At 71.4% G+C, this 11,804-nt stretch overlaps 1 protein-coding gene across 1 annotated transcript; it reads right to left on the reverse strand.

Annotated features, from left to right (window-relative positions):
- Positions 1 to 9,163: 9,163 nt before the first annotated feature.
- ABC1 (putative ABC transporter) lies at positions 9,164 to 10,985 on the reverse strand (the record flags this gene model as incomplete). Its single annotated transcript, XM_009039180.1, has 2 exons — positions 9,164 to 10,314; positions 10,385 to 10,985. 2 exons carry the CDS (start codon positions 10,983 to 10,985, stop codon positions 9,164 to 9,166), a joined length of 1,752 nt encoding a protein of 583 aa, XP_009037428.1.
- Between the last annotated feature and the right edge of the window lie 819 nt (positions 10,986 to 11,804).

Below are 11,804 nucleotides of genomic sequence, written 5' to 3' on the forward strand. Positions count from 1 at the left end.
GGCCTCGAGTTTTTGACACAAGCGATTTGTGAAGCGATGGTGAAGAGCTTGCTCGCAAAGCATGGACGCGCCATCACGCAGTTGACGCGCGTCCAGTGCAAGCCATGAGCGCGCTCGACGCCGCGACGAACGACCTCGCGACCATCACACTAAACGCGCGACCGCAAAACGCCGCCCTCGAGAACCTCGAAAACAGCGGCGACGCGCGCATCGGCTGGCCCGACGAGAAACCGCCCGTCCCGACCAACAGCGACGGCTGGTTCCTCCCCGCGAACCAGCAGGTGCTGCGCGACCTCGTGAAGCCCGACGCGCTCGTCCTGGAGCTCGGCAGCTACATCGGGAAAAGCACGCGCTTCATCGCCGGCCTCCTGCACGAGGGCGGCCACCTCCTCACGTGCGACGCCTGGGACAACGACCTGCTCGAGGGCGCCCTCGGCCACAACTACCTGCGCAGCGACGACGAGAAGCGGAGCTTCGAGCTCTACGAGACGTTCCTCGTCGGAGACTCGGCGTCCGACGGCGCGCGGAAACAAGTGCCAACCCCGTCGATCTCCGTAGGTGAACCTCTGGGACCTGCGCCGCACGGTGACGCCGATGAAGATGCTCACGGTCGACGCGATCCGAGCAACAAAGGCCGCGGGCCTCGCGCCGGATTTGATATACGTCGACGCGGACCACGACTACGCGGGCGTGCGCCGCGACGTCGAGCTCTGCTCCCGGCTCTTCCCGGACGCCGTCTTGGTCGGCGACGACTGGGACTACGCGGGCGTGCGCGAGGCCGCGCAGGAGCTCCGGGGGTCCCGCCCGCTGCACGTCGGCGGCTTCAAGTGCTGGGCCTACGCGGAGCTGCCGCGGTCCGCCCGCGCCGTCGTCGTGCCGCCCCACGACAACCCGATCGCCATGGGCGGCGTGACCTTCTGGCCCGACGCGCGCAAGCAGGAGCGGCGCGACGTGCTGCTCTTCCGCTGCGTCTTCGACCAGCTCCAGGCCTGGGACAACGCCGAGGCGCTCGAATACCTGCTCGAGGCGACGGCCTGCGCGCCGGACGCGTCGTCGCCGAGCCACAAGCACCGGACGCTGCTCATGGTCGCCGCGCTCTTCGGGCGGGTCCGAGGCATCCGCGCGCTGGCGGCGCGCGGCGCGGACGTGAACCGCCAGGCGCCGGGCTCGGGCGAGCACGCGTTGCAGCTCGCGGCCTACGGCGGCCGGCTCGACGCCGTCGCGGAGCTCCTGCGCCTCGGCGCGGATGCGACCCTGCGCACGAAGTACGACGAGACGGCCGAGGACGCCGCGCGCGCGAACGGCCAGGACGCCTGCGCGGAGCTGCTCCGCACGGGCGCGGCGCCCGCGCGGCGCGACGCGGCGACAAGGACGGTCCGGGCCGACGCGGCCAAGGGCGAGAAGGCGCCCTGGTTCGACGCGGCCGCGACGGCGGTCTACGCGCGGACGCCGCCCGCCGCCACGCCGGCGCCGGCGCCCTGGCGCCGCGGCGGCGGCTCGCGGCCGCGCGCGCGCGGCGGCTATCGAAGGTAACATTTACTGCACCACTTCAAGCATTTTCGTAATTGAAGGAGTTACGATTTCTGGCACGATGTTCCACTTATAAAATGACGATGCTCTCGACGACCGGCGAGCATGTCGTCTACGTCATCATGTTCTGGCTCGTCCAGCTCGAGGTGTCGCTCTGCGAGGACATGTTCGGCTCCCTCGACGGCAAGACGTCCCTGGCCTACCCCGCGATCTGGCCGCGGCCGCCGACGGAGGCGCTCCGGAGGCTGCTGCCCAACGTCGCCCACGAGTGGTGCCGGAAGACGGGCGTGCGCTGGCTCGTCGCCCGCGCGGGCCTCGCCGCGGGCGTCGTCGCGGCGGCCGCGCCGCCGCTCCGGCCCGCGGCGACGCCCGCGTTCCTGGTAATATACGCCGTCGAGTGCTACTGCTTCTTCGTCAAGTTCGGCGCCCACATGCACTTCGCGCCCCTGCTCCTCGCCTGGGGCACGCACGTCGTCGACCGGCGCGCGAGGTACCGGGGTTTGTTTTTGTTGTGCGTCGCGGCGCAGACCTACGCGTCGTCCGGGTTCTGGCGCGGCCTCCAGTTCTACCGCACGGGCGTCCCCGGCGACGTCGTCGAGGGCACCTACGGCGTGTCCCTGAAGCACTTCACGACGAACCTCTTCGGCATGGCGCCGCGGCTGCGGGCCCGGGTCCTCGCGTGCTCGGAGCGATTCCTCGGCGCTTCGTTCCTCGCCGTGACCCTGGCCTTCGAGGGCCTCGTCTGGGTGCTCGTCGTCGGCCTCGAGGTCGCCCTGGTCGCCCTGCCGCCGGGCGGACGCCGCGACGCCGCGGCGGCGTGCCAGGCCTGGGTGCGGCTGGGCCTCGCGGGTTGCGTCGTCGCGTTCCACCAGACGAACTTCATGGTCCTCGGCATGTTCTTCGGGGCCATGAGCTTCGTCGTGGCCGTGGTGCTGCTGTACAGCCCGTCGGCCCTCGACGACGCCGTGGACGAGGCGAGCCCCGGGTCCCACGCGTACGCGCTGGCCAACGTGTTGGCGCTCGCCGTCGCGTCGTACCACTGCCGCGAGGTCTTCCCCTTCAACGCGAACGGCCTCTTCTCCTACGCAACGTGCCACGCGACGCTCCTCTCGACGGCCTGGGCGCTGACGGATGCGACGACGGATTCGACGGAGCTCGCGCTGCTCATCGTCGGGCCGGGCCAGAGCCTCGAGGCCGCGGCGCGCGAAAACCGGCGGCCGTGCCCGCTGGGCGTGTCGCCCGTGGGCGGCTGGGTCGCGGGCCGGCTGCCGTCGCCGCCGGCGCGCGCGTTCTGCGACGAGGTCTACCGCCGAGCCGCCGCGGCGGCGCTCCTCGACGACCCCAAGGACGCGCGCGGCGGGCCGAGGCGCCTCGCCGGCTACCCGGGCGTCGCGGACATCGTCCTCGGGAGCCCCGAGCTCCTCGCCATGATCTCGGCCATGAAGCGTGATCTCGCGGCGACGAAGCCCTTCTACGACGTCGTCGCCCAGTCCGACGACTTCACGATGATATTGGCGGAGGTCGGCCGGAAGGACGGGGTCCAGCGCGTCGTCCGCGTCATCGAGACGCCCTAAGTGTTTTTGTGAGCCGCGAAACCGTCGCTTACTCCGCCTGCTTAAACTCCGGGACCTGGGCCGGCGCCTCCGTCGCCTCCTCCTCCGTCGCCTCCTCCTCCTCCTCCTCCTCGGGTTCCGTGCGCACCTGGAGCGTCTTCCAGTTGAACTCCCACGCCGCGCCGCTCTCCGGGTCGCCGTGCTGGCTCCAGTCGCGGTCCAGCGGCACGTGCGTCGGCGTCGCCAGCTGCACGTTGAGCGCGGCGCTTTCCGCCAAATTCACGTGCGCCTGGTGCCAGCCCGTGGGGACGTAGAGCACCTCGCCCGGCCGCTGGACGCACTCGAGGGGCTTCGGGAAGGGCCAGTTGCCGGCGTCGAGGCGGTCCGCGAAGGCGTGGACGCCGCCCTCGGGGTAGTGCGAGACCGGGGGAAATAGGAACCAGCGCGTCGCGCCGTAGGCGAGCGCGTGGTACGCGGCGCCCTGGACGTGGAACGTCGCGCCCGAGCCCGGACCCCCAACCGCCACGAGTGCCATGGCCGCCCGCTCCTCCTCGGCGATGTCGTGGCGCTCGTGGCGCTCCGATTCGACCATGAGCGCGTCGAGCTCCGGCGACTCCGTGTTCAGCAGCTCGACGAGCTCCTCGTTGCGCTCGAGCACGTAGGGCGCCTCGCCCGCCAGGACGTCCATCTTGAAGTGGACGAAGTCGCGCAGCGTCGTGAAGGGCTGCTCCTCGACCCAGCCCATGAAGCTGTAGGCCCGGCGCGCGGCCGTCATCGAACTGTCGTGCACGAAGACGGACTCGTCGCCGAGCGGCGCCGCGGCGAGCGCCTCCTTCGTCCAGCCGGGCTGCATGGCCCCGAGGAGGCCGCCGAGGAGCACGGGCTTCTCCGGGACGACGTACTCGCTCGTGAAGGACTCGAGGGTGAGCCCCGCGCGCCGGTCGACGGTCTCGGGCGTCTCGTTCAGCTTCGGCGTCGCCCAGCCGCCGGAGTCGCCCGCGGGCGGCGCGTAGTCCGCCGCGGGCGGCGGCGCGTCCCCCGTGCCCGCGCGGGCCCGCGCCAGCACCGCCGCGTAGGCGCCGGCGCCGCCCCACGCGAGCGCCTGGTCCGCGACGGACCACGAGCTATGCGCCTTGACCATCTCGAACTCGTCCGCGCCGTCCCCGCCGGCCTCCTGGGCGGCGACGCCGCGGCAGATCGCGGCCAGCATCTCCGTGCGGCCGCCGCCGAGCTCCTCGGGCAGGAACGGGAGGCCCTCCGCCGCGCGGCCCAGCGTCGCCAGCGTGAAGCAGAGCGTCGACGCGAGCTTGGGCGCGTCGTCGCCGTCCGCCGGGAGGGCGAGCGCCTTCTTGAGCACGGCGGCGGCCTCTTCCAGCTTTTCGAGCTTGAGCAGGGCGTTGACGTAGGCGTCGAGGCCCGCCTCGCCGAGGTCGACGCGGTCCTCGTCGCCGACGGCCGACCACATGTCGTCGAAGAGCGCCACGGCCTCGGCGTGCTCGCCGCCGCGCGCGCGGAAGAGGGCCGTGTTCACCTTGACCTCGCCGACGTTTCGCGGCGAGCACTCGATGGTTTCGGTCAGCTTCGCGAAGGCCGCGGGGCGGTCCGTTTTCAGCAATTCGGACGCGTCCTTGATGACCTACCAAATGCGTCGGTGACGATTATTCGTCGTTTTCCCGGTCCGAAGCTCTCAAAAATCGTTCCGGGACGCTGTTGATGACCTGGCGCGCGTCCATGATCGACAGCTGGCACTCGCCCTCGGGCGGCTTCTGGTATTCGTAGGGAATCTCGTACTTGGCGCGCTTCGTCGGCGTGGCCTTTTTGCTCCGCAGCTTGCTCTTCGGTGGGCCGCCCGTCGGCCAGAACACGCTGGCGAGGAGCGCGACCGCGACCGCGGCGCCGGCGCCGAGCATCTTCTTGTCCATTGGCTTGCCCCGCTTCTTGATAGTCATCTTTGGCTTCGGCTTCGCCGCGATGACGGTCGACTTCTTCGGCCCCATGGTTGCCAGCGAGCGCGAGTGGCTGCCACAGCGAGTTTGCGAGAGCGTGCGATCGAGATTCGGGGGCAGCATCGAGGTCAATGTTATGTGCAACGTTACAATTCGGGCAGCGTATGGTCCGTCCCTCTGACACTCTCGCGGTAACGGTGTAGCTTCGCCGTTCGTGCTGATGGGTCGCGGCGCCGGCTCTGGACGCGGCAAGGGCGGGCGCGGCGGCGGCGGGCACCACGTGTGCGTGCTTGGTTTCGCATCCGACGCGTCCAACCTGATGTCTCTGGTAGGTGGACGGGCCCGCCGCAGCCGCGGCAGTGCCCCATGGGCACCATCGTCGCCGTCAAATGCGCCGCGTGCGGCGAGCCGAACAACGTCGCCGTCAAGTTCGGCAAGACGGGCCAGTTCGAGTGCGGCAAGTGCGACGCGACGACGGCCTGGCCCATCCGCGACTATTGGGAGGCGTACGAATGGGCGGGAGGCAAGCCCATGCCCAACCCGGACCGCGTCGACCCGCACCCGCTCGGGGACCCCGTCGCGATCCAGGGCGCGGTCGACGGCAAGAACCAGCGCGCCCAGGTCATGGGCTGCTGCGTCGTCATGTGATCGCCGCCGTGCTTCCGTACCGCCTCGCCCTGGTCGTGCGCTCTCCGTGCCCCCCTTGCATCTCCTCCCCTTCGATTCTTCCCTTTGCTAAGGCTGTGCTACTAGAGTCTAGTAGAGTCTCTATCTAGAGAGGCCTCGCGAGTCCTCTGTCGAGTGGCTGTGGACAGCTTCTGCCTTCGCCGAGATCTCGAGGTCGCGAGAGCGCGAGCGTGAGCTTTGCCGTACCCGACGCGTCCAGACCTCAGGATCAATCGCGATGTCTCACTCACTTGAGGGAACCGGTAAACTCGCACCATCTCTTGAGAACATGATTGCCGAGGTCCGTTCGATGCGGATCAGCGAGCTCAAGGCGGCGCTTCGCGCAAATGGCGTAACCGATACTGCGACCTTCCGTGAGAAGCGAGATCTCGAGGATGCCCTGATCAGCAAGCTCTCGGACGCCATGATCAACAGCGTCGCGGCCGGCTTGCCCACGGGAGTTTCCAAAGAGGAGCAACTCGAGACGGCCCAAAAGCCGTCGGACGTCCCCGCACACCTCCGCGTCCCGGGCGTCGAGGCGCCGACGGTGCTCGGCATGTTCGCGAAACTCGCGCCGACGAATCCCGGTCCGACGCCTGCGACGTTGGACGCCTTCAACGAGGTGCTCTCCGGCGCGCCCGCGCCCGCGGAGATCCGCGCCGATTGGCCGTTCCCGGCGGACGCGGCGGACCCCGTCGCGCGCCTCGAGATGATCGAATCGCACCTCGTCTTCAAGTTCGAGTCGCCGCTCGCGGCGCACGTCTGGGTCTGGAAGATCAACTACCAGATCTTCGCCGGAGAAGGCGCGATGATGCTCGGGACTCAGAACATGCCTCCCGAGAAGTGCGGGTTTCGTATCACCTCGACGCTTTTCTACCTCGTGCGCTACATCGCATTTCTCGGCCTCGTCTACGAGGACGGGGCGTGGCGCCTGACGTGCGAGAACAAGGTCGGCCGCTACGAGCCCGGGCGCGGCGAGAAGGAGCCGCTCCTCCAGTGGTGCCTCCGGACCATCGACCGCCTCGCGGGCCGCCTCACGTACGAGACGCCCCACGGCCAGACGCCGTGAAAGCGCCCGCCGGCACCCTACTAGGCACTACGTCTCGCTGTTACGAACCGTCACCCCCATCGCCCTCGTCCGCGCCGACGACGCCCGCGGCGCCGACGGCGTAGGCGAAGGGTGCGGGCGCGACCGCGGGCGACTTGACGACGGACGCGCTGCGCGCGCGGCGCTCGACGCCCGCCCGCGGCGGCGCGGCGTCGAGGAGCACGCGCGTCGTCACCGCGTGGTGCCACGTGAGCCCGAGCGCGGGCGTCACCGCGTCCTCGGCCGACGCGCCGTCGGCCTTGAAGTCGGCCATGACGTGGTTCGAGACGACGACGGCGACGTCCGCCTCGACGGCGACGCGCTTGAGCGCCGCGGCGGCGCGCGCGAGCCACTTCTGGCGGTCGACAAGTCCGCGCGCCCCGCGAAGTCGCCGCGCGCGATCGCCGCGACGGAGTCGAGCACGCAGAGCCGCGCGCCGCTCTCTGCCGCGCGCTGGAGCACGTCGCCGCGCTCGAGGACGGCGAGGAGCTCCGCCGCGGACCCGGGCCGCAGCACATGCACGCGGCGCAGCAGGTCCGTCGCGGTGCCGGCGGCGCCGCGCGCCTCCGCGATCTGCCAGAGGCGCTTGCCGCGGAACGTCGACTCCGTGTCCACGTAGACGACGGCGTGGCCCGCCGCCGCGCAGGCCGCCGCCAGCGCGAAGCAGCACTGCGTCTTGCCCGCGCCCGCGCGGCCCACGAACTCCGTGAGCGACCCGCGCCGCGCGCCGCCGCCGAGCGCGCGGTCGAGCGGGCCGCAGCCGCTGGCCACGTGGCGCTCGGCCGTCGCCAGCAGCGCGCGCGCGCTCGTCGGCGCGAGGCGCTGCGCCGCCGCCGCGCGCAGGCGCTTCACGCGCGCCGGGCTGCAGCCCAGGAGCTGCATCAGCTGGGCGTCGCAGCGCTCGACGACGTCGACGTGCGTGCGCACGCCGTCCTGGGCCAGTATGCGTGCTTCCTCATCGCTGGGGGGCTCGGGTGCCGCCGGCGGCAAATTGTCCGCCCAGCTGCTCATCGCGCAAAGGGGTCTGGCCGCCGCCGCCCATTTGCTTTGATCGGCTGTGGCAAAGCGCGCGCAAAGCATGGCGCCCAAGCGCTCGCGCAGCGGGCGGCGCAGCGGACGCGGCGGCGGCGGCGGCGGCGCCGGCGGAGGCAACAGCGGCAAGCCCACGGCGCCAGCGCGCCGCCGCGGCCGCGACGAGGTCAAGCGCTTCGTGCCGACGCGGGCGCGCGGCGGCGACAACACGAGCACACAGCCCTCGACCGCGCACAACAACGACGACGACGACGCCGACGACGACGCCGACGACGAGGACGAGGAGCCGCCGCGGAAGCGCGCGGCGACGAAGCTGGACGTCGCCGGGCTCGACGACGACGACGCGTCCGACGACGACGCCGCGGAGGCGCCGCCGGCGCCGCCGCCGAAGCGGGCGCCGCCGCCGAGGAAGGCGCCGCCGCCCGCGAAGCCGGCGCCGCCCAGGGCGCCGCCGCCCGCGAAGCCGCCGAAGCCGCCGTCGCCCGTCGCGGTCTGGCGCGGCGGCGCGAAGCCGCCGCGGAGGCTCGGTCCGGCGGCGATGGCCGAGCTCGCGTCGGCGCTGCAGAGCGACGCCCGCGGCGCGCCCTTCGGCGCCTTCGCGCCGTCGAAGCCCAAGGCGCCGCCGCCGCCGGGCGACCAGTACCGCGTCGACGTCGACCCGCGGCCCCACCCGCCGCCGCCGCCGCCGCGCGCCGCGCCGGTCGACGCCGCGCCGGCGGACGCCGCGCCCGAGCCCGAGGCGGACGACGAGCCCGCCGAGGGCGGCCGCGAGTCGCCCTGCGCGGCGGCGCGGGCGCGCACGCCCCGCGCGGCGCCGCCGCCGGCCGCCGCCGCCGAGGCCCGCGACGCGCGGGGCAGGAAAAGAGTGCGAAATTCCCAACTTCAAAGGCTCTTATCTCGGCCGGTTTCCACTCGTTTCGGCTGATTTTTGGACGAGCGATCATCTCTCGGAACGGCCTCAAAGCGTGGATGCTTTTTCTGGAACGCGCGCGCGCGGAACGCTCACGTTGAAGCGACGTTGAATCACCCTTTTCCTGCCCAGGCGACGCGTCGAAGCCGCTCTTCGGGCTCGTCGCGAAGCCGTCCGCGTTCGAGACGGCCGACGCGTCGCCGCTGTCGCCCTGGTGGCTCGGCGGCGGGCCGCCGTCGCTGGCCAAGAAGCACGCGCCCCCGGCCTGGCTCGCGCCCGCGGCGAAGCCGGCGTCGCCGCCGAAGCCGCCCGCCGAGGCCGCGCGCGACGCGCGCGCGCGATTCGCCGCGGAGGGCGCCGAGTCCGCGAGCTTCGACGCGTTCCTCCTCGGCGCCCTCGACCCGGCGACGTAACCCTCGATCGATTCTTAAGTGACAAACTACGTGTTCCGCTTGAGCCCGACGAACGAGAGGACGCGGAAGCCCGCGGCGAAGGCGAGCAGCGCGAGCACGTCGACGTAGAGCGGCTTCTGGAGCACCTGCACGTTGAGGCCCGTGTGGTCGCCGACGTCGCGGCGCTCGCCGCCGTCGACGTAGGACGCGCCGCGGAACTCGACCTTCAGCATCGCCGAGAACGAGTACTTGGTGAAGGACAAATAGCCGAGCCAGTCGAGCCAGGCGGGCACGTTGGCGACGTAAAACCCGCCGCACATCATCGTCGTCAACATGAACACGGTCTCGAAGGTCGCCGCGCGTTTCAGGTCCGCGATCCACGCGCCGATGGCCAACCCCGCGGACTGCGCCGCGAGGCCGTTGCAGAAGAGCACGAGGCAGTGCCACGGGAGCTTCGCGGGCCGCAGACCCACGGCGAAGTAGTAGAGCAGGGCGAAGAGCGGCGACACGAGGCACGCGGACACCGTGTCCACCGTCGTCCGCGCGCAGAAGAACGCCGACACGGAGTACAGGCCCGCCGCGCGCTCCTTGACGAGCACGTCGTGCGCGGGCGGGAACGCGAAGAGCGCCTGGATCATCATCTGGAACCCCCAGTACACGGGCTGCAGGAAGAGCAGCCCCACCGTGTCCTCCACGGACGCGTCCGTGCGCGGGCGCACGGCCGCGCGGCCGCTCCAGAGCGCCGCGCAGAGCAGCGTGATGGAGCCGATGTTCGCGAGGAACATGGGGTCGATCAAGTCGAGGCGGTGCGCGAGCCAGCTCCGGCGGAAGAGGATCGCGTACTGCGCCGTCCAGGGGAGCACGCCGCCGTCCGCCGCGGGCGCCGCGACCGCGACGGCGACCGCCGCGGCCGCCGGCGCCTTCGCGACGGCGTCGAAGTCGCCCGTGCACAGCACGTCCAGCAGGTGGTCCGCGCAGGGCGTGCCGCGGGGCCGCGCGCGCTTCGCGCAGAGCGCGTCGATCGCGCCGTCCGCGGGGCCGGCGTAGGCCGCGGCGCCGTCCAATAACAAGTGGAGCTCGTCGAAGGCGTAGAACATGGCGTCCGTCGGCTGGTGCAAAGTGGCCAGCACCGTCCGGCCGTCGCGGACCATGGTCTTGAGCAGCTGGAAGAGGCGCGCGGCCGCGAACGAATCCAAGCCTACCACGCACGACGGTGACGATTGCTCAGTGTTTTCCCACCCCACATCTCTCGAAACTCGTTGCGGGACGCCGATCCGAGCCCGACGTCGGCTCGTCGAGCAGGACGAGGTCCGGGTCGAGGAGCAGCTCGTGGCCGATGGACACGCGGCGCCGCTGGCCGCCGGAGATCTCGCGCTGGATGTTCGCGCCGCCGATGGGCTGGTCCGCGCAGGACTCGAGCCCGAGCGCGGCGACGGCCGCGGCCGCTCGCGCCGCCGGGTCCGCGGCGCCGCGGAGCTCCGCCGCGAAGCGCAAAGTCTGCCGCACCGTGAGGTCGCCGAGGAGCGTGTCCTCCTGCTCCACGAAGGCGAGGCGGCGCTTGTGCGCGCTCCGCGACCACGCCGCGCCGTCGTAGCGCAGGGACCCGCCCGTGACGACTACTTTCCGCTCGAAGCGCGACGAGATCGCCGCAAGGAGCGTGCTCTTGCCGGACCCGGAGGGCCCGAGCACGGCCGTGAGCGCGCCGCGGTCCGCGCGGCCCGTGAGCCCGTGGAGCACCTCCGCGCGCTTCGGGCCCACGCAGACCGTCAGGGCGCTCCACTCGACGCTGAGGCCGCTGACGGCCGTGGCGACGGCGTCCTTGCTCGGCGCCGCGCCGGCGACGACCTCGACGTAGCCGGGGTTGCACATCGTTTTTGTCGCTACTACGGTGCGCGCGTGCTGTGTGTCGCGTGGGTTTCCAGCGGCGCGAGTTTGTCTGACTAGCACATCGGTGCGCGCCACGGTGGTTTGCTTCACCGGAGCGCACGGTCACATCACGGTCCGTCAAACATCGCGTCGTTGAGATGCCCCAAAGCTGTCGAACAATCGAGAGGCCAAGGCTGGCACGCCCCGGGCGGGGCAGCCGCCGGGAGCGCATCCGTCGACCACAGACACCCATGGCGGCCGTCGACGTGTCCGACGAACCGCCGCCGCCCGCGCCCAAGGAGCGGAGCGGGCTCCTCGAGTTTCTCATTTGCGGCGACGAGGAGGTCGCCGTCTGGGACCGCATCCGCCCCGACGCGCCGTCCGCGGCGAGCCCGGCGCGGCGCATCGAGGAGCTCGAGAACACGGTCAAGGAGCTGTCGCGCCTCGTGAAGCCCCACCTGCGGCACAAGCACAGCAAAAAGCACCCGAAGAAGAAGGAAAAAGAAGTCGAGTTCGAGGCCGTCGACGACGACGAGGAGTGCAAGGACTCGTCGTCGTCGTACAGCGAACCCCACGGCACCGGCGGCATCGTCGACATCCTCACGCACAAGCACCACGAGGCCGCCCCCGCACGGCCGGGCGTCGACCGCGCGTCGAGCGTCGGCGAGGACGACGAGGGTACGACGCCCGGGGGCTCGCGGCGCCACTCGAAGCGGACGTCGACGGTGCTCCGCGAGGGCTTCGAGGCGGTCACGGGCGTCCACATCGACGCGCCTGTGTTGAAGAAGCAGGAGTCGCTCGTCGGGCGCGAGCGGGAGGAGT

This window comes from Aureococcus anophagefferens, assembly GCF_000186865.1.
Source record: "Aureococcus anophagefferens unplaced genomic scaffold AURANscaffold_10, whole genome shotgun sequence".
NCBI lineage: Eukaryota > Pelagophyceae > Pelagomonadales > Pelagomonadaceae > Aureococcus > Aureococcus anophagefferens.